Here is a 25,386-nt window from a genome sequence, read left to right as displayed (position 1 = left end):
TAAAATCTCAAAACCCTTTATTATTGGTTGCTTTTGTTTAAAACGTGTCTTCCCCCTTCCCCCTCCCCCCCAAAACCGCTTACATTCTTAAATCGAGACCCCCCCTCCCAATTCTTTGATATGTACAAGGATCTGGATAAGGCTGCATAAAACACCCCTCGGCGTGGAAACGGACCCCAAAAGTGGGGCTCAGAGAGGGGGCACGTTGGTTTGTCTGGAAGCAATATCAACAACAACAACAACAGAAGAGCAATTGCGACGCAGGGCGGGGCCTGAGCGGGGGGGGGGAGGGCGCCCAGAAACAAGGGCCTGGGGGGCCCTTCATGGCTTGGGGCGCAACCTGGGGGGATTTATGGGGGGGGGGGAGATGTGGGTTTTCTATGGAGAATCCCTGCTTAGTTTCTTTTTTAACTGAAGGCACCGTCTGGCTGCCGTCCCCCCCGGGCCGTTTCTGGCCAGAATTTCTGGGAGTGAAAGGAAGGAACCAGAAGGAGGCACTGAGGGCCCCCCCAAACGCCACTGCCTTTGGGGGGAGGCGAAGGGGGCTGGGTGGGAGAAAGGGGGGAGCCCAAGGGGAGGCGCGCCCCTTCTATTATCCCCCCCAAAACAGGAGCTTATTAATCAGGCACTTAGAGGCCCCTTCGGACCCCCCCCCAAAACACATTGCCCCCCAGCAAGACTTGGGGGAGCAGCTGCCGTGCACAACGGGGCCAGAGGCCGCCGCCGCTTCTTTTTTGGTTAAGTAAAGGGATGGACTTTGGAGGAGATTTCTTTGGGGGGTGGGTGGGTTGCAAAAGGGGCCACAGAAGAGAGAGGAGGGGGCTTCCTGCCCACTTTTATGGCAGGAAAGAGAGGAGGGGGTTTCTATAAGGCAAGAAGGGGGGCTTTCATGGCGAGCTTCCCCCTCCCACCTCCCAGGCACAGGCGCCCCTCTTAGTGCTATTGGGGGGGAGGGGAGAGTGCAATTGGGGGGAGGGGGAGGTATGGCTAATTTTCCTTCCAGTCCCATATAGGGGAGGGGAGGGGGGTCCTGAAAAGTCTTATCTTGTGCTTATTCTCGCCAATTGTGGCGGCTGCGGGAGGGGGAGAAAAGAGACAGAAATAGGGGGGGGGGGTAGCTTTTGTAACACCGCCTTAACGTCCCCCCAATAAAGGCAAAGAAAGGAGGGCGGTTTCTCTCCTGCTCCTTTTTCCTGATTTGTTTCTCTCTCACTAATAACAACAACAACAACAATAAAAAAGGCCCTGGAACTGCATTTTGAGGGAAAGGGGGGGGGGAGTTTCCTAAAAGTTGCACCAACATCCTTTTATAAATCCCCCACCCCTGCAAAGTTTATATATTTATATATATAGTCATATTTATAATTATATATACGTTTATAGACAAGTAAAAACTGTTTTGATATCCCCCCCACCCCCACGTCCAGAAAAGGAACAATAAAAAGAAACAATAAAATGTACAGTTTGGGATAGAAGAGGGAGGGGGGAGGTGGGGGGGGGAGTCTGGCGGGAGGAAAGGCCGGTCATCTCTGAGATAAGGCAGCAAAGCCGTGCCCTCGGTGGTCCATCCGTCCATTGGTGGCCGGTCTCTGTGGGGCCGGCTCTAGGAATCCCGGTTCTCCAGGGTCAGTTCGGCCGTTGCCCTCTGCAGCTCGGTGCTGATCCGCCGGCCGCCGTGCCCTGTCCCCGCCCCCAGGCCGCCGCCTCCTCCTCCTCCTCCTCCTCCGCTGTCCTCACTCTCCTCCCCCTTGACCTTCTTGTCGTCCGTCTCCTCGGTTCCCGCTCCGGCCTCCAGCCGCTGGTCCTCGCTCCAACGGCGCTTGAAGCGCAGCTTCAGTGGGATGCATTTGCCACTCTCCATCGCGGCTGCTGTGGACGCGGACGGCATCGGGGCTTCGGCCACAGCGGCGGCCACAACCTGAGCTTCTCCCGCCACTTCCTCCTCCTCCGGCTCCTCGGCCTTTTCGGGGGGCGCTGCGGGGGGCTTGAAGACCTCCTCGTCGTCCTCGTCCTCGCTGATGTCTGTCACCTCCACGGTGAGGTCCTCCTCGGACTCTCCCTCCGAAATGGGCTCCACCTTGATCTGGGGCAGCAGCGGCGGGAGGGGCGGGAGGGGGGGCTCCGTGGCGGAAGAGGGCCCCCCGCCGGTGGGCTCGCCGGGGGCTGCGGCGGAGGGCGGGGCCTGCTGCTTGTCGCGGTTCCGGCGCCCCAGGGGCGGGGGCTGGAGCTTGAACTTGAAGGGGGCGGGGGGCTCCTCGGCCGGCGGGGGCGGCAGCGGGGGCGGCAGCGGGGGCTTCTCCAGGCGCTGGGGCTGCGGGATGACGATGGTGCTGGGGTAGTGGAGGAAGGCCCGGGGGCTGAGGTGGTAGTTGTAGACGCTCTGCGTGTGGGCCTGCAGGTAGCGCTTCATGTCCTCGGCGCTGAAGGAGAAGTGGGAGCCCCCGCCCCCTCCCCCGCCGGGGGGGAACATGGGGCTGAGGGTGGGGGAGGGGGTGTAGTTCAGGTGGGAGGGGGTCAGGGGCAGCCCCGCCGGGGAGAGCTGCGGGGGCGGCAGCAGGGCGGCCGGCCCGGCCAGCGGGGAGACCGGGAAGGGGCTGAGGGGCTCGGGGGCCAGCCGGGGGCGGGGGTACACCCGGAAGAGGCTCTCGTGGGCCAAGCGCGGGTGGCCCGGCAGGGGCCCCCCGCGGAAGCCCACCTCCCCCCCTCCGCCGCGCCGCTGCTCCTCGGCCAGGGACTCCTCCACCTCGGAGTTGGCCGAAGTGCCGTCGCTGCAGTCGCTGACCGAGCCCCGGGCCAGGCGCCTGGCCACGGCCGAGAAGACCCCCGGCGAGCGCAGGTCTTCGGAGGGCGAGAGGAGGTCCGAGGGCGTGGAGGGCGGGAAGCGGAAGTGCGAGCCCCCCGAGGGCACCGGAGGAGCGCTCTGCGGCACCGCGCCACCTGCGGAGACACAAGGAGGAAACCGCGGTCACCTTGCAGTCCGGTTACGGTTGGTCCAGCCAGGCAGAATAACCAGTGGGGACCCCGAGAGAGCAGGGTTCGCACCCCGCTCAGCCTGCTTTGAGGCTTGGTCAAGAAAACCTTACGGCCTCAGTTAGAACTTGAAGGCACACAACAACTTGGAGGAAGTGTAATGAAGGAACACGAGAGAGGGAATGCCGGCCTCTAATATACCTTGTCGCAACAGAAAACTGGACCACGGGGGCTTCCGCTCTGACACGGGACCCCGCTTAACCCTTATTGCGCCCGTCGTGCAATGTGGTGGGTGGGCTGCTACCGCACACCTTCTCCTGTTTGTCACATGACCTGCTGTAACCGACTATCGTCAGTCTGTCTCTACTCGGGGAGGAGCAAGGACCATGATACCTTTTGCTGTGTTTTGGTCATTACTGGGACTGAGACCGAGCGCGTGGTGACAGGCACCATCACAGCCTGGAGGGCCAGCACAACCCGCTACCCCACCCCACCCCTTCAAAAATGGCCCCACTCACCTGCCATCCCCATATCGATGAACGGGTAGTTGACCAGCACCAACTTGTTGAAGTTGAACTTATAGGTGAAGCGTTTGCCTTTGGTCTTGTGCAGGATCCGCTTGTTGTAGTAATACCTGGAGAAGGAGGAAATGGAAGCAGAGTCATGCTGGGCATGATGGCCCCGTTCTATGGGGAGAGGGGACATGTTCTGCGGGGCTGTGGAAATGGAAGCCCCCTCCCACGGGCAGCGCAGGGATCTGGAGCCAAACCCCCTTCCATGGGGAGGAAGGGGCTGGCCGTGGGCGGCCTCTGTGCGGGAAGAGCTTCCCCTGAAACTGACGCAGGAGGGAATTTCCATTGGCCCCAAAGACGGAAGCAAATAAAAACAGGCAGTTTCGTTGTTGTGCTTCTGAAGTGGAAGTTGCCCCGTCCCCTCCCTCCCTCCCTATGAAGCCCCCCCCCTGCGTGTGCCCCCCCGGCACCCACCTGAGTGCCCGGCTGAGCTTGTCGTAGTTCATCTGGGGCTTGCACTTGCGCACCCCCCAGAGCCGGGCCACCTCGTCGGGGTCCTTGATGACAAACTCCCCGTAGTCGCCCTGCCAGGCGATGACCTCATGGTACTCCTCTTTGCGCAGCAGCTCCAGGATGAAGTGCCACAGCTGGATCTGCCGAGACCCGGGGCTCGACTCCGGCTTGTAGGCCCAGTCGGGGAAGGCGAACCCTGGCAAAGGGAGGAGAGAGGCGTGAGACCCCCGAGACCCCAGAGAACACGAAAGCACTTTCCCGAAGGCAAAGCAGGGGGGGGGTCCTCCCTTACCCCTACCTCCCTCCCTGTCTTGCATCCCAGTGGTTGGTCGGTCTGTGGGTCGTTCAGAGCCCCAGAGCAGGAGGGAGGGAGGGAGGGAGGGAGGGAGGAGGCAAGAGCGCTGCAACTTCTCTAAGACTTCTCTGACTGGAGGGAGGGGGGAGCGGTCAGGGGGGGGCGCAGGGGGGAAACAGGAAACCGGCTGCCCGGCCACGGCTGCCTCTGTGCCGCCAGCGCCGCCCCCCTTCGCCCCCCTCCCTCCCTCCCTCTCTCTCTCAGGAGGCATCTGGGAGGACGGCCAAGCCGCCTTGCGACTTCCAGGCGAGGTCCCAACCAGATCCTCCTCCTCCTCCTTCTAATGGGTGGGAGGAATTGGAGGATCTCAGACCCCTCCCTACCTGGAGGAAAGGCTTCCAGACACACAGACACACACGGGGAGTTTTGGCACTTGGCAAACTCAGGGCTGGACCCTGGGGAGACATACCTGGGTGCCCCCCCTTCCCACAAAACACACTATGCTTGAGTGCCAAGATACTCTCAAGGAGGAAGAAAAGGGAAAGAGAGAGAGAAAGAGAGGGAGGGAGGGAGGGAGGGCTGTGGTGGGAAATCGGGGGACTGGGAGGAAAGCAGGCCCCACGGCTTTGGGGAGGTGAAGGAGGGGCCTCGACATGTTTGGAAGTGTGCAAAGGAGGGACGGGGGGGGGGGGCTGCCTTTTATCCTTTGTGTGCTGCTGCCATGTTCTCTCTCTCTCTCTCTCTCTCTCTCTCTCTCTCTTTCTGAGTCCTGGGCAAACGGCAGCAGCGGAGGAGGGAGCGGGGGGGGGGGGGGTATGGCTAGCGGCTGAGGTCAGCAGCTCCAGACAAGGGGCCCTTTTTTCCAGCCATGAGGCTGCTGCAGCCGCCCAGGCATTCCTGGGGAGGGAGGGAGGGAGGGAGGGGGGGAGGGGTGGAAGGCCAAGAGGAGGAGGAGGGGGGGCCTTGGGAGCCCTCCCTTCCTGCCCCCCCATGGACTCCCTGGTGGCCCCAGGGCTTCAGGGCGGCCTTTGACCCCGGACCCCCCCCCCCCATGCCACAGGCCCTGCTTGGCCAGGAGGAAGGGCCGTCCCAACTCCCTGCTGCCCTCCTTTTGCAAACAGGAAGTCCAGGAGGGACGACAATGGGCCTTTCCCAGCATGCCCTGCAGCGGTGTCCCGTAAACAAAGCAGTCCTCCCAGCCAGGGAGATATTTTTGGAAGGAAGGAAGGAAGGAAGGAAGGAAGGAATGAAGGAGAGCCGCTCTCTTTGGAACATTTCCCCCTTACGGGCAGTTTGCACGCTCACAACATCCCTGCGAGGCAGGCCAGGTGCTGGCACAAGGCTTGGGGTGTGTGTGGAGGGGCCTGGCCATGCTCTGCAGCCCTAGGCCAGCGCACAGAGGCCCTGGTGCTCACAAGACTGGAGACCCCCGCCCCAAATGCAGGCAGCACCCCTTCCCTGGGTGGGGTCTTCTGGGCCTGCTCCACTTGCACTGGCCTCCTGGGGAGGGGGCTGGAGGGGAAAGGAGGGAGGGAGGGCGGGCGGGCGGGCGGGGGGCTGCGGTTTCCCATTTCCCAAACCCCAGGCGCTCTGAGCCCATCAATAATTCAGGGCCCTGTAATGGAGGCTGGGACGCGGGCGCCAGCTCAAGGGCATCGCAGAGACGGAGGAGCCATTAGGGCGGTGATGTCATCGCGGCGGTCGAGGGGGAGGGCGGGGGGCGGGGGAGGCTGCGCCCACGAGTGCCCCAGCGGGGCAGAACGCGGGGCGCCCGCACCCCCCTCAAAGAGGCCAGGGCATGTGGGTGCTCGAGGGGCCCCCACGCCCAGAGGGAGCGCCAGGAGTGGTGCGCCCATGTGCCACGCTCTCTGGCCCCACCACGCGCATCCCTCGCACGAACACGCCACACGCAGATGCCACCACCACCACCACCAGCAGCAGGCACCAGTCTCCAAGCAACAGGCGACAGCAAGGGAGACAACCGGCTAAAAATAAAACGGGAGGGAAAGTGGGTGGCAGCACCCCACGACTCAGTGGAAGCCGGGGAGAGATGGAGAATTAATTGGGGGGGGGGATCCACAGGAGCTCAAGTGGGGTGCTGCTCCTGGGGTGCTTTCCAAGGAGACAGGGTGGGGGGTCTGGGGAAGAGCGGGCATCACACCTGCGTCACCTGTACAGGTGGGGGGGGGGTAGAGGAAAAGAGGGGGTGCCAGTTCGTGGAGACATTGGGGGCGGGTGGAGGAGGGGGAGAAAGAAGAGGAGGAGGGAAGCCAGTATGGCACCCCCAGCCTCTGAGTCACCCCACTCCCCCCCACAAGCCAAGCCTCAGTCACACACTCACGGGCCTGTTCTCCCTAATTAGCCAGGGGGGAGGAGGGGGCGGCCGTGACATCACCCACCCGCCTGCCTGCCCAGCGCGGCTGAATGGGCCACTGTTCTCCCGGCTGGCACGGCCAGATACCACCGCCATCGCTGGGCCCACCAGCCCCACAGGAGGGCTCCTGGGCAGCCACGGAGGACAATACGCATGCAGAGCCCCCCCCCTTCCAATCTGGCCTATTACAAACCCTCCAACATCATCATCACGACTGCACACCAGAGCATCTCGACACACTCTGGCCGCAGTGGCGTTGATCACCCCCAAAATGCAGAACACCATTCCTCTATTTCTTCCACTCCAAGGCGCACTAAAACGGGGCGCATCTTCGCATCGCAGGGGTGTCTTATAGATCGTTGGCAGTGGCAAAATCGGGGCGCATCTGACCATCGATGGCGCCTTGCAATGGAAGAAATACACGCGTTATTGCAACAAGAGCAACCAAAAGTGGGGTGCAGGAGGCATTGCAAGGGTACCATATGCATGGGTCAACTTGTGCCTTTCCTCCAGGTGTTTTGGACTGCAACTCCCACCATTCCTGGCCTCAGGCCCTTTCCTTTTCCCCCTCCGCCGCTTAAGCGGCGGAGGGGGAAAAGGAAGGGGCCTGAGGCCAGGAATGGTGGGAGTTGCAGTCCAAAACACCTGGCAGGCCAAAGTCTACCAGGAGCGCACTCTCGCATTGCAATGTGGGCCTCTGGGTGGGCTTCCCAGAACCTTCATCTTGGCCCGTGTTGGGGGGCGCGTGGGTGGCTGCTGCCGCCGAGTCTCACCCACTAATCCCGACCGGCTCTGCTGCCAGGCAAAGGCTGAGTGTTGGCTGGCAAGCCGGGCCTGGCACCAAGAGCCGCAACCGCCATAGCCGTGCCCCCCCCCCCCCAGACAGAGGAAACCGTCACGACTGAGGCCTGCCACCCACACGCCACCACCAGCCCCATATGCGAGTGGGAGAGCGGGTGAGGGGGGGCTGCTCAGGCAAAAGGCATCCTCAGGGCTGGAGCGGGGCAACCGTCACGCATAAAGGGCCAAGTGTGTTGTCGAAGGCTTTTACAAGGCTGCGTGTTTTCTGGGCTGTCTGGCCATGATGCAGAAGCATTTTATATGGTGCACCTCTACTTTTACAACCTCTCTGTTTTAATCCATGTTTTTATTCGTTTTTGTCATGTTTAAATTTTTATAATTGTGCATGTCTCTTGTCTACTGTTGTGTCTTATATTGCGATTGTTTTTATTCGGGATTGGCCCCATGTCAGCCGCCCTGAGTCCCCTTTGGGGAGATTGAGGCGGGGTATAAAAATAGTTACTATTATTTAATAATACAGTAGAGTCTCACTTATCCAACGTTCTGGAGTATCCAACGCATTTTTGTAGTCAATGTTTTCAATACATCGTGATATTTTGGTGCTAAATTCGTAAATACAGTAATTACTACATAGCATTACTGCGTATTGAACTATTTTTTCTGTCCAATTTGTTGTCTAACATGATGTTTTGGTGCTTAATTTGTAAAATCATAACCTAATTTGATGTTTAATAGACTTTTCCTTAATCCCTCCTTATTATCCAACATATTCGCTTATCCAACATTCTGCTGACCCGTTTATGTTGGATAAGTGAGACTCTACTGTAGTTATTATTATTATTATTATTAAACGCGAACTGAGACCTACTTGCCTTTCAAAAAGTCTGCAAAACCTTGCTCTTCCGACAAGCTTTCGATGGGTGAAAAACTTGGGGCTATGTCTGTTTTTATTGTTATTTTAAAGCTAAGTGTATTGTTTTAATCTATTTCTGTAAACCGCCCCGAGCCAAACTGGGAGTAGCGGTATACAAGTGTAATAAATAAATAAATAAATACAGTAGAGTCTCACTTATCCAAGCTAAACGGGCCGGCAGAAGCTTGGATAAGTGAATATCTTGGATAATAAGGAGAGATTAAGGAAAAGCCTATTAAACATCAAATTAGGTTATGATTTTACAAATTAAGCACCAAAACATCATGTTTGACAACAAATCAACAGAAAAAGCAGTTCAATACGCAGTAATGTTATGTTGTAATTACTGTATTTACGAATTTAGCACCAAAATATCACGATATATTGAAAACATTGACTACAAAAATGGCTTGGATAATCCAGAAGCTTGGATTTTTTTTTTGTGTTAGGAGTTGCTTCTGGAGCGAGAGAATTGGCTGTCTGCAAGGACGTTGCCCAGGGGACATTGCCCGGATGTTTTGATGTTTTTACCATCCTTGTGGGAGGCTTCTCTCATGTCCCCGCATGGAGCTGGAGCTGATAGAGGGAGCTCATCCTCGCTCTCTCTGGATGGGATTCGAACCTGGCAGCCTTCAGGTCAGCAACCCAACCTTCAAGTCACAAGGCTTTTATCCCCTAGGCCACCAGAGGCTCCTAGAAGCTTGGATAAGCGAAGGCTTGGATAAGTGAGACTCTACTGTATTATTGTTATTTTCTCCTGAGGTTTCGCCCATAGCTATGGCAGGCATCCTCAGAGGTGGCCTCACAACCGCCATAGATGTGGGCGAAACCTCAGGAGAAAATGCTTCTGGAACATGGCCATACAGCCCGAAAAACATACAACAAAGGGCCAAGTGTGTTGTCGAAGGCTTTCATAGCCGGGATCGCAGGGTTGTTGTATATTTTGGGCGAAACCTCAGGAGAAAATGCTTCTGGAACATGGCCATACAGCCCGAAAAACATACAACAAAGGGCCAAGTGTTTGGCAGCCTTGCCTCCATTACACTGCTTTCCCATTGCTTCCGACCAGGCTCTGTTTGAAAGGGGGGGGGGGGACCTTAGATGAAGGCACCTCCAACAGCCCCTCCTCCTTTTACTTTTTGCCATGGGGGGGTCTCCCCTCCTCGCTCTACTTTGGGAAACTCTTTGGCTCCTTGAGAGGGATTTCCTGGAAGGGAGTGGGGGGGGGGGAAGGGGGGAAGTTTGGAAAGAAAAGGGAAAGTGGGCGGGAAGTCGGAGGGGCCCTGGCCCCGCCCCCCCCCTCTGCCCCCCCCTCCCAGCCCCCCTCCCTCCTTGCAAACCGCGCCGCCCGCCCTGTGACTAATCCCTGGGGCCGGAGGGGGGGAGGGGGGGTGGAATCCAATCCCAGGAAAGAGAGAGAGAGAGAGAGAGAGAGAGAGGCCTTCATATTACATCACTCCCCGGAGCCCCCCCCTTTAAAAGCAGCCCTTAAAGCCCAACAAGGGGCCCTTTCTCTTTTCAGCAAAGCACAAAAAAGGGGGGGGAGACCCACGGAGAGACCCAGGGGCGCTGACTTTGGGGGGGGGGGGGGATAAATAATCAAAGGAAGCGGGGCTATTCCGGGCGGGGGGGGGGCGGGAGTGTGGGCGCAGGAATTCCTGTCTTTCCTGTTTGTGGCAAAATCAAAACTTTCCCCAAAGTTGGAAAAAGGGAAAGAAAAGGCGGAAAAAGTTTTGCCGAAGCGCCTTCTTCTTCCCGACAAAACAGGGGGGGGGGGGAGAGGGGAGGGGGGGCAGATTCCAGCAGACAGACAGACAATCGGCAAAGGCGGCAATTAAGGGGGAGGGGGCTTGGCGCCAGGAGGGGGGGGCACAGAACCAGAAAGGGGAGCGAGGCCCCTCCCCCGAAGAAGGCTCAAGCCCGACTTCTCCCGGGCGGAAACACTGCGCCCCCGACGCAAAAAACAGAGACCCCCCCCCCGAGCAAAGTCAATTGGGAGCCCTTGAGAAGGGACATAGAGGGGGGGCGCTTCATCATAATAACAATAACAAGACTTTCTTGCAGCCCCCCCCCCCGGCACGAAAAGGAGGGAGGGGCCAAAGTCCGGCGCTGGAGGGACTCCCTGACCCTTGCCCCCCTCCCTCCCTCCCTCCTTTCTTTTCCTCCCCCCGGAAACAAAAGTTCCCTTTCCCTGCCCCCCCCCCGCAAGGCCGCCTCCTTTCCGGGCTTCCTTTTGGCTCCGCGCCCGAAAGAGCAACGTGGCGCCTCTGCCCCCCCCCCCCGCCAAGGCCGATCGGGCTCCGGTTCCGGGAAACGCGGGCACGGCTGGCTATTTTCCCGGGGGGGGGGGCGTCCTTTTTGCACACATCGCAACACACACACACGCAGGAGAGCCCCCCCCCGAACACAAGCAGGAATGCCTACATTCAAGGGGGGGGTCTTTCTTGCCCCCCCCCAAATAGTAAGACAAAAGCCCCCCCCCGATCGATCGCGTTCCTGCAGAAGCAGCCACGAGAGCCCGAGCAACAGGTCCCCCCCCCTTTCCTAAGAATGCGAACTGCGAGGAAAAGGAAAACGAGGAAAAGCCCCCCCCCCCTTAGAAAGCCAAATAAAAGGGGGGGGGCTTGGAAAGGAAGGCGAGTTGGACTCTCTTTTTTTAACGGGGGGGTCAGTCTCTTCCTGCTTTGACCCTCACGCGGGACAATACTCATTACCCATTTCAATACGACCCCCCCCCCCTTTAAAAATAAATAAACATTAGAGATATGGAACCTTGATAGACAGATTCCAACTCCCCCCCCCCCCCGACGAAAATGTTCATTGCGGAAAACCCGTTTGCAAAAGCAACCCCCCCTCAAAAGAAAAGAAAGAGTGGAACTTTCCTGCAAGGCACGTGACCCCCCCCCCCCCCCAATTTGCCAACCTGAGTCTGCGGGGGTCTTCATGGCCGGGCGCCCCCTTCTTGCCTCCGTCCTTCTTCCCTCCGAAGGCGCGCTCGCTCGCTCTCTCTCCCTCTCTCTCTCTCCGCGCGGCCCCCCCCGCCTCCCGCCCTCCCCCTCCCTCTCCGGCGCCTCATATGCAGCCGGGACGCCCACGCCCCCTCCCCGGACCCCTACGTCACCGCCGCGTCGCCATGGACACCGCGGGCCCGCCCCGCCCCGCCGCGCCGCGCCACGCCCCCCCTCGCGCACGCATGCGCAGGCCGAACGAGTTGACATAACTCCGTCTGTGTCTAGAGAGCGAAGGGAGACAGAAGCAAACAAACAGCGAGAAGTTCTGGCCAGGACCCGGATGGAAAAACACACGCCAGGCAAGAAGGCAGGCAGGCAGGCGGGGAGGGAGGGAGAGATGTTGGTTTTTCCACCCACGATTATCGGGACTCTTTTTATACCTTTCTCACGTGTGTACAAACTATATATACACACACACTTTCAAGGGTCCCCAAACTTTTTAAACAGGGGCCAGTTCACGGTCCCTCAGCCTATGAACAAATTCCTATGCACAATGTACATATCTTATTTTGAATTAAACAAACAAAACGGGAACAAATACAGCCTCAATGTTAATAATAATACTAATCATCATCATCAGAAAAATAATAAAGAGGGTTGGAAGAGACCCCTTGGGCCATTTAGTCCAACCCTCTTCTGCCTTTGTGCACCAAAAGCACAAGCAAAGCACCCCTGAGAGATGGCCACCCAGCCTCAATGTGGTTAATAATAATGATTATGATAATAATAGTAATAATAATAATATTTATAGGTTTGGATCATTGATGTCGCTATCCCAGGTGACAGTCGCATTGATGAAAAACAACAGGAAAAACTCAGCCGCTCTCAGGACCTCAAGATTGAACTGCAAAGACTCTGGCAGAAACCAGTGCAGGTGGTCCCTGTGGTGATGGGCGAACTGGGTGCCGTGCCAAAAGATCTCAGCCGGCATTTGGAAACAATAGACATTGACAAAATCACAATCTGCCAACTGCAAAAGGCCACCCGACTGGGATCTGCGCGCATCATCCGAAAATACATCACACAGTCCTAGACACTTGGGAAGTGTTCAACTTGTGGTTTTGTGATACAAAATTCAACATCTGTATCTTGTTTTCTGTGTTATACTGTGTTTTGTGTCAATAATAATAATAATAAAGAGGGTAGGAAGAGCCCCCTTGGGCCATTTAGTCCAACCCCCTTCTGCCCACCAGTATCCAAATTTGGGCGTACTGGGTATGTGTGCCAAATGTGGTCCAGTGAATGAAAATACATCCTGCCTATCAGATATTTACATTACGATTCACAACAGGAGCAAAATGACAGTTGTGAAGAAGCAACAAAAATAGTTTTGTGGTTGGGGGTCAACACAACATGAGGAACTGCATTAAGGGGACGCGGCATTAGGAAGGTTGAGAACCACTGATAAGTATTGGGAATTTCATATGCTATAGATATATATATCTATTAGGTATAGGTATGCTATACACACGTGCACACACATACTGGTATTGGAAAGTGCTTATTGTACTTCTAAGGGTTGCATATTATTTGATGTCATGGCCTATGGCAAGTACAATAAACAGTTCATTCATCGTATGCATATGTATTAATATATACACATAAACACAGAGTGTATCCATATTTATAAATAACATATGTGTGTGTGTATATGTATGAATATACGCCAAATAACAATTACATAAATATATAGAGATGTAACACTTTTCAGCATCTGAGAACAAAAGCCAAAAAGCCGTGCTCATTAACTGCACTGTAAATGCTCTGTTTGTTCAATGCTCCAAGATATATGTTTGTGTCTGTATATACATATAGGCTAATACACACATACACATAAATTAGATATATAAAATTTGAATATATATATCTATATATATCTATATCTATATCTATATATTTGTGGTCGGGGTCAGAGAGGGGGAATTGCTTATTTGGGGGGGGGGGAACCACATCTCCCAGAATCCCTCAACCTTGGTGACTCCGTGACCCCTTGACCCGGCCCAAGACTCAGGGCGGCCCACCGGGACCACCTGCACTGGTTTCTGCCAGAGTCTTTGAAGTTCAATCTTGAGGTCCTGAGAGCGGCTGAGTTTTTCCTGTTGTTTTTCGTCAATGTGATTGTCACCTGGGATGGCAACATCAATGATCCAAACCTTTTTCCTTTCCACAACTGTGATGTCTGGTGTGTTGTGTTCCAGAACTTTGTCAGTCTGGATTATTATTACAGTAGAGTCTCACTTATCCAACATAAACGGGCCGGCAGAACGTTGGATAAACAAATATGTTGGATGAGGAGAGAATCATAGAATCATAGAATCATAGAATATTAGAGTTGGAAGAGACCACATGGGCCATCCAGTCCAACCCCCTGCTAAGAAGCAGGAAATCGCATTCAAAGCACCCCTAGAGATTAAGAAAAAGCCTATTAAACATCAAAATAGGTTATGATTTTACAAATTAAGCACCAATACATCATGTCATACAACAAATTTGACAGAAAAAGTAGTTCAATACGAAATAATGCTATGTAGTAATTACTGTATTTACGAATTTAGCACCAAAATATCACGATTTATTGAAAACATTGACTACAAAAAGGCGTTGGATAATCCAGAACGTTGGATAAGCGAGTGTTGGATAAGTGAAACTCTACTGTATTATTATTATGATTAAGCAGGGGCTAGATGGGAATCTGCCAGGAGGGGTCGGGTGGTGTCTTCCTGCCTGGCAGAAAGAGTGGAACTGGATGGCTCTTGAGGGGTCCCTACGACTCTATTATTATCAGTATTATTACTAAATGTTATACATACATATATATATATATATATATATATATATATATATATATATATATGGTCTGGATGGTCTTTGGGGGTCCCTTTGGACTCTAGGATCCCAGGCGCGTAGCAGACGTGCCTGGCCGTGTATGGGGCCCTCCCTCCCCCTTTAAGTGGGACCCCCCCTTCCTAAAGGCAGGGCTTGGGAGGGGCCTTGGAGGGAGGGAGGGGAGCAGCCAGTGTGGGGCCGGGCAGGAGGCAGCAGGCAGGGGCAGGCCCCAGGAATGCAGGGGGAGGGAGGGAGGGAGGGAGGGATGAAGGGGGGAGAGAAAGGAGGAGGAGAAAAGGGAGGGAGGGGTGGGAAGTCCCCTGCAGCAGCCCCCCCCCTCTCTTCTCCTGGCAGGGGTTTTTTGGAGGCCTGTGGCTGCCTTCCACGCATGCCACCCAAAGCGCCACCTGGAAGAAGGGACCCGGGTGCTCTGGGCGCAGTTCCCACACAAACCAAGGCCCTGGAGCAGGCAGGAGGGGGCTGGGCTGGATGGCCCCTGGGGGTCCCTTCTGACCCTGGGATTCTAGGGTCCCATACTTCCCTCCACGAACCTTATAATATCTATGAGGCTGTCGGGAGGGAGGCCTTCGATGGTGCCTTTCCTGCACAATGGCAGAAGGGAGTTGGACTGGAATCTGGATGCCCCCCCCCCCCTCCTCCTCCTCCTCCTGAGTCAACAAGGGGTTTGGGGGGATCCAGGCTGCTGCTGCTGCTGCTGCCCTCGAGCAGGTTCCCTCCCGGCCCGGCTGCTGCAGGTGGCCCTGGCCTTCCTTCGCAGGCCTTCCATGCCGGTCACACTTGTGCTTTAAACGCCTTCAACCTCACTGCAATGCGTGCTCACCCCGTTCCTAACTAGGAGTCGTTTGTAAGTCGGGTGTTTGCAACTCAGGGGTGGCCTGCCTGCCTGCCGGTTTGCCCGGTGGCCTAGTGGACTAAAGCCTCGTGACTTGAAGGTTGGGTTGCTGACCTGAAAGCTGCCAGGTTCGAATCCCACCTGGGGAGAGTGCAGATGAGCTCCCTCTGTCAGCTCCAGCTCCATGCGGGGATATGAGAGGATGGTAAAAACATCAAGAACATCCGGGAGTCCCCTTAGCAACGTCCTTGCAGACGGCCAATTCTCCCACTCCAGAAGTGACTCAAGTTGCTCCTGACACACAAAAAAGTACTGATTTGTTGCTGTCCCTCCACTTATCCCTCCCGAGAGCCCCTTTGGCCCCCACGTTCGCAATACATTCGCTTATCCAACGTACTGGATTATCCAACGCATTTTTGTAGTCAATGTTTTCAATATATCATGATATTTTGGTGCTAAATTCATAAATACAGTAATTACTACATAGCATTACTGTGCATTGAACTACTTTTTTTCAAATTTGTTGTCTAACATGATGTTTTGGTGCTTAATTGGTAAAATCACAACTTAATTTAATGTTTAATAGGCTTTTCCTTAATATCTCCTTATTATCCAACATATTCACTTATCCAACATTCTACCGGCCCGTTTATGTTGAATAAGCGAGACTCTACTGTATTTCAAACACCTTTTGTGCATAAAGCAAAACCTGTCTTCCTGAACCCCCCAGCCCACCCCAAGGAGGACAGTTGTGGGGCTCCAGATGCAGGACCCCCCCCCCCCCCCGTGCTCCTTGGAGAGGGTGCCTCTGACAGTAGGGAACTTGTTTGGGGGGCCACAGGTCTGTCGTGGGGAGGAATGGCCTTTGGGCGGGCGGGGGGGGGGGGGGCTTATGCGGAGTAACACCAGGCCATGGACTTCCAGGAAAGCTCCTCGTGCTTTGCGTCCTGCCTGCATTTGGGAGTGCCGAAGAAGCAACAGGCCTGCGGGATCCGCACTGGGCAAGTGGGGACACGCAGCGGCACTGCACGGTGCTTCCAAAGCAGGTGAGAGAAGCGCATGGGAGGCCGTGCCCCCTGCTCCCCCTTCCAGAAGAATCCTGGGCCCCAAAGAGGCCATCTAGCCCAGCCCCTCTCTGCTATCAGGCAGCACTCTAGCCCCATAGGCATCGATGGGCAAGTAAGGCTATGGAATCAAAGCCCACTAGAGTTGAAAGGGACCCTCAGAGTCCACCCCGTCCAAGCAAAACACCCCCAACAGATGGCCATCCAGCCTCAAAGACATTGATTAGCAGGTTCACGGAGAAGTAATATCATAATAATTTTATTTTTGTACTGTACCTCCATCTCCCCAAAGGGACTCGGGGCAGCCTACGTATGACACAAGTAGGGCTACAGAATCATGGGGGACCCTCAGAGGCCATCCAGTCCAACCAGAGCACCCCCGACAGATGACCATCCAGCCTCATAGACATTGACGAATGGGTTTGTGGAGATGAGGTAGGGCTATAGAATGAAAGCCTGAGCTGGACCCTTAGAGGTCACCCACCCAGCTCAACCAAAGAGCCCCCAAAAGAAGGCCATCCAGCCTCATAGACACTTATTAGTGGGTTGATTGGGAAGTAGGACTATAGATCAGAGCCTCAGAGGCCATCCAATCCAACCAAAGTGCCCCCAACAGATGGCCATCCGGCCTCTGTTTAAAGACCTCCAGTGGACTCCTCAGCATAGAGATTGAGATCCCTGTTGAATAATAATAATAATAAAAATAATCCTTTATTTATACCCCGCCACCATCTCCCTGCAGGGACTTGGGGCGGCTCACATGGGGCATTATGAATTACAGTAGAGTCTCACTAATCCAAGCTAAACGGGCCGGCAGAAGCTTGGATAAGCGAATACCTTGGATTATAAGGACTGATCAAGGAAAAGCCTATTAAACATCAAATTAGGTTATGATTTTACAAATTAAGCACCAAAACTTCATGTTATACAACAAATTTGACAGAAAAGTAGTTCAATACGCAGTAATGTTATGTTGTAATTACTGTATTTACGAATTTAGCACCAAAATATCACGATATATTGGAACATTGACTACAAAAATGGCTTGGATTATCCAGAGGCTTGGATAAGCGAGGCTTGGATTAGTGAGACTCTACTGTATGTTATTCTTCTATTATTTCCTTCCAGGAGGAGACTCCTCAGCTCCTCTTCTTTGGGTCGGGAAGCCCTTCCTCGCCACATCCAGGTGGGCCTCCTTCCCTGTCCTTCGAACCCAAGACCGGTGGTGCTTCCCGGGCTCAGCCTCTCTGAGGAGACGTCCCCGAGGCCGGAGTTCCAAGCGTGCCCTTTGGGGACCCCTTCCCTCTTTCCCATAGAAACACATACACACACACACCCCGGGCCCCCCAGTGATGCCCCTGGGGGGCAATTAGGCCGGGCTTGTTTGCGATTGCCACTGTCGCTCACACGGCACCCGAGGAGCTCCATGCACAGTCATGGGGGAAGGCTATTTTTACACCACATGCGCGCCTGATGCAGGCGCCCAAGGCTCGGAGGAGGAAGGCCATTGGCCTCATCATCCTCATCCTCCTCTTCATCCATATCCCACCCTTGCCTCCATTACTAGCATTAAGGAACACATACGTAACCAATCCGAGCCAGGCAAAAACAGATAGATAGATAGAGAGAGAGAGAGAGAGAGAGAGAGAGAGAGAGAGAGAGGTAGGTTTTTAAAGGGCGATGCTTCTGTCTCTGGAAGGGAAACCCTTTGAGCGCTAGTTTCAAGGCAGGACCGAAAACCATCCAGGCCTGTCCTCCATTGTAAGGCGCCCTCGATTGTAAGGCGCACCCTGATCCCAACAACAACAACCACACATACGACACGCCTGCGCTTCTCAGGGGCGCCCCATGTTGAGAGATGTTCATTTAGGCAAGAGCGCCTCTTAGAACGGGAGGAATGCCGTGCCTCTCTCCCAAAGGTCACCCAAGCCCCCCAGGCCCCCCCCCCCCATCTCAAGACCAGGTCACGCCAAGGCCCAGGAGGTCCCGAAAGAGGCCTAAACCCCCATTCCTTTATTTTCAGGCAAGCCCTGCTTTCTCAATGGGGGGAGAAGGGGTCCGCATGCGAAGCAATGGGGCAAGGGGCTTATGGGGAGGGTCCGGGGCCGCCAAACCTTGTCTCCAGGCGTCCGGGGCTCCGTCCCGCTTCCGCTCCGGAGACCGGCATCCGCAGAACATGTCCGGATGGAGACGGAAGGGGGCAGCGCAGGAAAGTGGGGGGTCCGCTCCCCAAAAGAGGCCCCAATATCCCCACAATGGGCCCCCTTGGGCCTGCTCTTCTCTGACCCTCCGAGTGACCCTTCCTTGTCGCCTGTCCCCTCTCTTGCGGCACAGAGACCCCTCCCGACTACAACTCCCAGTATCCCCGGCCCCTCCCTCCCCCTGCAAGCCCCACATTCTGGAGGGTATTTTGGGAGGTTTAATTCGGGTGGCCGTCCCCCATTTGCTGAGGCCTCTGGGGGAGGGAGGCGCGCCCGGCCCCTTCTTCCCGAATTAGGGCCAGAGATGTCCGGCCGCCTCAGCCGCTCAAAATAAACCCACTTATTTATATGCTTATTTGAGGAGGATTTAGAAAGCGCTGCGCCTGCAGATGTCCGGCAGGAGGGGCGAGGGCCACGGCCAGGGTCCGGCATCCCACCCCCACCCCCCCAGGAAGAAGGGCCTGCACGTGTGGCGGAGCCGGGTGCGAATCCCCAGCAGGGTCACACACTCTCAGCCTCAGAGGAGAGGGAGGCCGGACCCTGGTCTTAGGAAGGAAGGAAGGAAGGAAGGGAGGAAAAGGAAAGGAAGAAGGCAGGAAAGAAGGAAAGAAGAGTGAAAGCAAGAAGGAAGAAGGAAGGATGGAATGAAAGGAGGAAGGAAGGAAGGGAGGAAGGAAGGAGGGAAGGAGTCATTTAGACCAGTGATGGAAAGGCACAGAATAAAAGTCGTTTGTGTGTGTGTGTGTGTGGGGGGGGGGTCTTTAGCGCCAGAGGTAAAGTGTGTGTGTGGGATTCACGGAGCATGCGAAGGGGCTGCAAGGCTCCCAAGAAGGTGTCTGGGGAGGATGAGGATGAGGGGGGATTAGGAGGGGATCTGGGGCTCCAAAGGCTTTTGTGCCTCAAATCCCACAGGAGACAGGAAGTCCGCAGGGGGTCCCAGGTGGCCAGGCCCCACAGACGGAGGGTCATCTGCCGCCTCCGAGGAAGGCCAGACCTACACGGAGTCACAGGTGGGGCCAGGCCCACAGGGGAAGGGAGCCCAGGGTGGGTGGCCACGTCTCCTCTGACCAGGCTGCTCCTCCGGCCAAAGCCTCTCCTGCCCACCCGATTCCGCTCTTTTCCTCCTCGCCCTCACCTGGCTCCGGCCTGGGCCAACTTGGGCCCTCCTCCCTCCAGCTGTTTTGGACTTCAGCTCCCACAATAACCCAAGAGCCAGTTGTCTGTTAGGAATCGTGGGAGTTGAAGTCCAAAACGCCTAGAGGGAGGAGGGCCCAAGTTGGCCCAGGCCGGAGGAAGGCTGGTCATTTGGAGAGTCACCTTTGGGACAAGGCAATGGGGCCACCAGAGGAGAGTTCGCCCTGCCGGCTGATCTGGGGTGGTTTTAATTGATTCTAAAGTGAAGAGAACTGTTTTGAGTGTATGTTTTTATTTACGGTTTATCTTCTGCTCCGGCACTGAATGTCTGCCGTACACTGTGTATGTTGTGCTCTGCCCTGAGTCCCTTTGGGGTTTGTTTTTGTGTGGGTCAGGAGTGACTGGAGAAACTGTAAGTCGCTTCTAGTGTGAGAAAACTGGCCGCTTGCAAGGACGTGTATTATTTTCCTGTATTTATTATTATTATTACATGTATTATTTTACTCTATTATTATTAAAAGGATACATAAACACATTTACATTGAAGATGATGAGAATAATGATTTGATCAGAGTTGGACAGTCTTATCTTAAATTTGTAAAGGTTTCCCCTGACGTTAAGTCCAGTCGTGACCGACTCTGGTGGTTGGTGCTCATCTCCATTTCTAAGCCGAAGAGCCGGAGTTGTCCTTAGACACCTCCAAGGTCATGTGGCCACTGGCATGACTGCATGGAGCACCGTTACCTTCCCGCCGGAGCAGTACCTATTGATCTACTCACATTGGCATGTTTTCGAACTGCTAGGTTGGGAGAAGCTGGAGTTCACAGCGGGCGCTCACTCCACTCCCGGGATTTGAACCTGGGACCTTTCGGTCTGCAAGTTCAGCAGCTCAGTGCTTTAACACACTTCGCCACCGGGGCTCCATTAAAAGGATCCATAAGCACATTTACATTGAAGAAGATGAGAATAATGATTTGATCAGAGTTGGACAGTCTTATCTTAAATTTAGGTAAATATTCAAAAACATTTAACCTAAGGATGCCTCAATTAATGTAATTTTATCGGTATCTATTTTTATTTCTGAAATTTACCACCCTCGGCTTATACTGGAGTCAATGTTTTCCCAGGTTTTTTTGGTGGTAAAATTAGGTGCCTTGGCTTATATTCGGGTCGGCTTATACTCGGGTATATACGGTAATTTTATTGGTATTTCGGCTTATACTGGAGTCAATGTTTTCCCAGGTTTTTTTGTGGTAAAATTAGGTGCCTCGGCTTATATTCGGGTCGGCTTATACTCGGGTATATACGGGTAGTTGTTTTCGTGGATGCCCGACGATGTCCCACCTTTTGCAGTTTCCTCCTCTTGTTTCCCCCGTGTTTCCAGGACGGGACCAATTAGGAAGCGATGACATTGACCACCGAGGGACAAAGTGGCCCAGTGATATTATTATTCCCAGAGGGTCCCTGGCCGAGGCGCGCAAGGCATGCGGCTAAGCGCCCGCTTAAGCCCCACAGAATGGCAACAGCTGAGCGGGAAGCCGGGAGGGCAAAGGTCAGCCCCGGAGCCCCTTCCTCCCCCCCCTTTTTTTGGGGAAGGGGAAAATAACTCCACACAGGAGCGCAGGGAGGGGGGGGGAGGGGGGCACGACTTGGGGGTCCCCAAACGCCCGCCCGGCACAGACTCTTAATCCCGGTTGAGCCGCCAAGACAGATGGGCCTGGAGAGGAAAGAGGTGGGTGGGGGCAAAAGATGATGGGCAGGAGCCCCCCCTCTGCCCCCTCCTTTTGCTCAGGGAGGGGTTGATCCGGGTGCGCCCCCCCTCCACCTGTTTCTAGCCTGACCCCTGATAGATAGATCTCTCTATTTCAGGCATGGGCTAACTCTGGCCCTGTAGGTGTTTTGGATTGCAACTCCCAGAATTCCTAACAGCCTCAGGCCCCTTCCTTTTCCCCCTCGGCCGCTTAAGCGGCCGAGGGGGAAAAGGAAAGGGCCTGAGGCTGTTAGGAATTCTGGGAGTTGCAATCCAAAACACCTGAACTGAAGGCTGAAGTTTGCCCACGCTTGACCTACGAGGGTTGAATGAAAAGTAATGCCTCCACCTTCATCTTTTCCCCCCTTTTTAATTTTTTTTAATTATTATTTTAGGACATACACCTACCGTATATGCTCGAGTATAAGCCGACCTGAATATAAGCCGAGGCACCGGATTTTATCACAAAACTGGGAAAACCTATTGACTCGAGTATAAGACGAGGGTGGGAAATGCAGCAGCTACTGGTAAATTTCAAAAATAAAAATAAATATAGATACAGTAGAGTCTCACTTATCCAACATAAACGGGCAGGCAGAACATTGGATAAGCGAATATGTTGGATAAAAAGGAGGGATTAAGGAAAAGCCTATTAAACATCAAATCAGGTTATGATTTTACAAATTAAGCACCAAAACATCATGTTATACAACAAATTTGACAGAAAAAGTAGTTCAATACGTAGTAATGCTATGTAGTAATTACTGTATTTACAAATTTAGCACCAAAATATCACAATATATTGAAAACATTGACTACAAAAATGCATTGGATAATCCAGAACCTTGGATAAGCGAGTGAGACTCTACTGTACTAATAAAATTACATTATTTGAGGCATCAATAGGTTAAATGTTATTGAATGTTTACATAGAATTGTAATTTATGATAATAATAATAAGACTTTAATAAGATAAGACTGTCTAAGTCTGATTACCTATATACTTGAGTATAAGCCGACCCGAACATAAGCCAGCCAGGATCTTCACTCGAGTATAAGCCAAGGGGAGCTTTTTCAGCCCTAAAAAAGGGCTGAAAAACTAGGCTTATACTCGAGTATATACTGTATATTTTACTGGCCTGTGCGTTATTTCCTTCCATTTTTTCTCTTATTATCTTTTCAAAGGGGGTTTCTTCCCTTTTTACCATATTAATAGTTTCTTTAGTATTGAGATAGGTACAAATTGCTCTTACCTATAGCCAATTTTTCTGTCCAAGCCATTGTTTAATTTCATTCTCCCTTACCCTTCCCTCACTATTGTATAATTGTTCTACTCTGTCTATTCCTTTTCCCTTTAATATCTGGATATTTCTATTCAAATTTGAATCTTTTTATTTATTAATTGACCATACTGTTGCTATTTTAGATTTCAGACTGCCTATTCTCCCTTGCCACTTCTTCCACACTTGCATTGTTCCTTTCATTGGTCCTGTTAGTTTATCAATATTCCTTTTATCCCATTTTCTATAGATTATTTCTTCACAGTCAACTCCATTAATTTCCTTTTCAAATCTCACCCATGTTTTATTTGTCACTTGTAATTCTATTAGTTTTTCTACTGCCAAGAATTCAGTGACTGCACGTTGCTTAAGTCGCATTGACTGACTGTCTGTGCAAGGTTCCATACTTTGCACTTTAACAACACAACTGTTCAATGCTAAGGCTTCCCGCCAAATGGAACTAACTGTAGAGGAGAGTCTCCTGAACAAGCCAGTACTTGCCGCAGACCAGGACTGCCTTCTGTTAAGGAGTTACAAAGGTGGAGGCATTACTTTTCATTCAACCCTCGTATATCATGATGTTCGGGTGGGAGGCCAATAGTCTGCCGAGGCTGTTTTGCCAACAGATTAATAAATAATAATAATAATTTTATTTATATATCACTTTATCTCCACAAAGGGACTCAGGGCAGTTTTCAACATAGGTAAAGCATTCAATGACCAACACAAAACATCCAACAACAACAACCATAATAAAACATCAAAAATAATTACTGTTAACACTAATAATAATGAATAGCCTTAGCCTTAACGCTAGAAGAATTCAGACATGAGAAACACACCCAGAACAAAGGAAACGTACAATGAATGGCAGTGGAAAGGAGAGAAATAAACGGGCAGTTGCCAAAACAACAGATGGGTTCAAGATTGGGAAATATATTATTATTGGTTTTTGTTATTGTATTTTGATGTTTCGTATTTTGTTATTGTTTTGTATCTGATTTTGCTGTAAGCCGCCCCGAGTCCCCTTCGGGGGAGATGGAGGTGGGATATAAATAAACGTATTATTATTATTAAAGGAGTGCAGCAGGGCTATATACTCTCACCCTCCCTATTCAACTTGCATGCAGAACACATTATGCGGGGCTTGACGAATACAAGGCTGGAGTTAAAATTGGTTGAAGGAACATTAACAACCTCAGATATGCAGATGATCCCACTTGGATGAAAGCTGAAAGAGAGGAGGAGCTGAGGAGCCTTCTCACCAAGGGGAAATACAATACAATATGTAATAATAATAATAATAATAATAATAATAATAATAATAATAATAATAATAATAATATAATAACAATTATAATAATAATGAAAATGTATTATATACCGCTCCATCTCCTCGAGAGGACTCAGGGCGGTTTCCAAGATGTGTACAAAAACAGTCAATTGTCAGAAACATCATACAACAACTTGAACACAGCAAACATCATAAAACAAATCATAACAAGGCTAAAACAGTTCAGTTAAAATGGTCATAGTTACAGTTCCGTCGAGATGTTCCATCGAGGGATCGGGAACCAGTGGTCGGGGCTGCGTGGGAGACATGGTCCATTGTAAGGGACCGATGAAATCTTCTACGACAGCATCTCATGGGGCCAAGAGGCGAGTCGTGCGCAGAGCAGGGTCTGCTTTGTTGGACACTGAAACTAACCCTGTTCACAGACCTGCTGGAACCACCGGGGTTTCAGTTCCTTGCGGGAAGTGGGCAGAGCCGGGGGCCACCACCGGGAAGGCCCGCTCCCTCCTCCCCAACAGCCGCGCTTGGGACAGCGGTGGGAGAGAGAGGAGGGCCTCCCCCCCCCCCCCGGCAGACCTTAAGGCCCGGGCCGGTTCGTAGGGCGAGAGGCAACCCTAACCCTAAGCCGTGTGGGGCTTTATAGGTCATCATCTGCACCTTGAATTGGGACCGGCAGCTTATCGGCAGCCAGTGGAGATGTTTCAGTTGGGGCGAACAGAGGGGAAGAAACAAGAAAGAGCAAAAGCTGGGTGGCAGATAAACATCAGATGATGGCAGCCAGGCGGATTGAGAACTGGCAAATAGAGGGAGGAAACATGGAGACAGGTACACGTTTTGTGTTTCACTGCAGCCAGGAATTCAGAAAATATCTCCTTCTTGGGAGGAAAGCAAGGACACATCTCAATGACAAAAGAGTGAAGAGCGGAGACATCACACTGGCAAGGAAAGTCCACACAGTGAAAGCCATGGTCTTCCCCTATGGATGTGAGCGAGAGAGCTGGGCCAGAAGGGAGGCTGAGCAAAGGAAGGAAGAGAGAGGCGCTTGTGAACGGTGGTCTCGGAGGAAAGGGCTGAGCGTGCCTTGGACCACAAGGAGACCCCCCAGTGCACACTCCAGGGAAGAAGGCCCAGTGGATGCTCACGGGAGGGAGGGAAGGAAGGAGAGGCAAAGAGGAAGGAGGAAGGGCTTGGGCCACATCACGGGAAGACAGGAGAAGAGAAGGATGCTGGGGAAAGAGGAAGGGAAGGGGAAGAGGGGCCGACCACGGGCACGCTGGGTGGGTGGGTGGGTGGTCCCCTTGGAGGGACGGGCTCGGCCTCGAAGGCGCTGCGGGGGGACACGGCTGCCCACGGGGGCCCCCACGACTGAAAGAGCAAACAACAGGAGAGACTTGCTTTCCTGAACTGTTTTGATGGGCATCTATCTGTTCCAAGGGACCCCAACGGGGGAGGAGCGGGGAAGGGAGAGGGGAGGGAAGCGGGCCGGGAAAAGGGGCGTCCTTGCTGCTGCTGCTGCGGCACTCTGCACGTGCTCAGAGGTGGCAAAGACTGTCGCGGGGAGTTCCAAAGGCGGCGGCAAACATGATGGCGATCAT

General features: G+C 53.3%; 1 protein-coding gene across 4 annotated transcripts; it reads right to left on the bottom strand.

Moving 5' to 3' along the window:
* Positions 1 to 25,386, bottom strand: erf (ETS2 repressor factor). 4 transcript variants are annotated; one of them, XM_062962689.1, is made up of 4 exons: positions 24,037 to 25,386; positions 3,957 to 4,191; positions 3,489 to 3,604; positions 1 to 2,937 (listed from the first exon to the last, which is right to left on the bottom strand). In XM_062962689.1, the coding sequence occupies exons 1-4, from the start codon at positions 24,143 to 24,145 to the stop codon at positions 1,604 to 1,606; spliced, it is 1,794 nt and encodes a 597-aa protein (XP_062818759.1). In that variant the 5' UTR covers positions 24,146 to 25,386; the 3' UTR covers positions 1 to 1,603. The 4 variants fall into 4 exon arrangements, with proteins under 4 accessions (XP_062818759.1, XP_062818757.1, XP_062818756.1 ...); XM_062962687.1 differs by lacking the exon at positions 24,037 to 25,386 and adding an exon at positions 18,247 to 19,512; XM_062962686.1 differs by lacking the exon at positions 24,037 to 25,386 and adding an exon at positions 11,302 to 11,458.

The sequence above is a fragment of the Anolis carolinensis genome, unplaced genomic scaffold (assembly GCF_035594765.1).
Source record: "Anolis carolinensis isolate JA03-04 unplaced genomic scaffold, rAnoCar3.1.pri scaffold_10, whole genome shotgun sequence".
Classification (NCBI taxonomy): domain Eukaryota; kingdom Metazoa; phylum Chordata; class Lepidosauria; order Squamata; family Dactyloidae; genus Anolis; species Anolis carolinensis.
This window is presented reverse-complemented; position numbering and strand designations above follow the sequence as displayed.

Excerpts from the sequence above, each read along its gene's own strand:
- erf (XM_062962687.1), bottom strand. The coding sequence starts at position 18,529 with ATGTGGGGCTTGCAGGGGGAGGGAGGGGCCGGGGATACTGGGAGTTGT. Across the intron at positions 4,192-18,246 it reads CCCGGACGCCTGGAGACAAG|GGTTCGCCTTCCCCGACTGG; the intron begins GTTTGGCGGCCC and ends TCCCTTTGCCAG. Across the intron at positions 3,605-3,956 it reads AAGCTCAGCCGGGCACTCAG|GTATTACTACAACAAGCGGA; the intron begins GTGGGTGCCGGG and ends CTCCTTCTCCAG.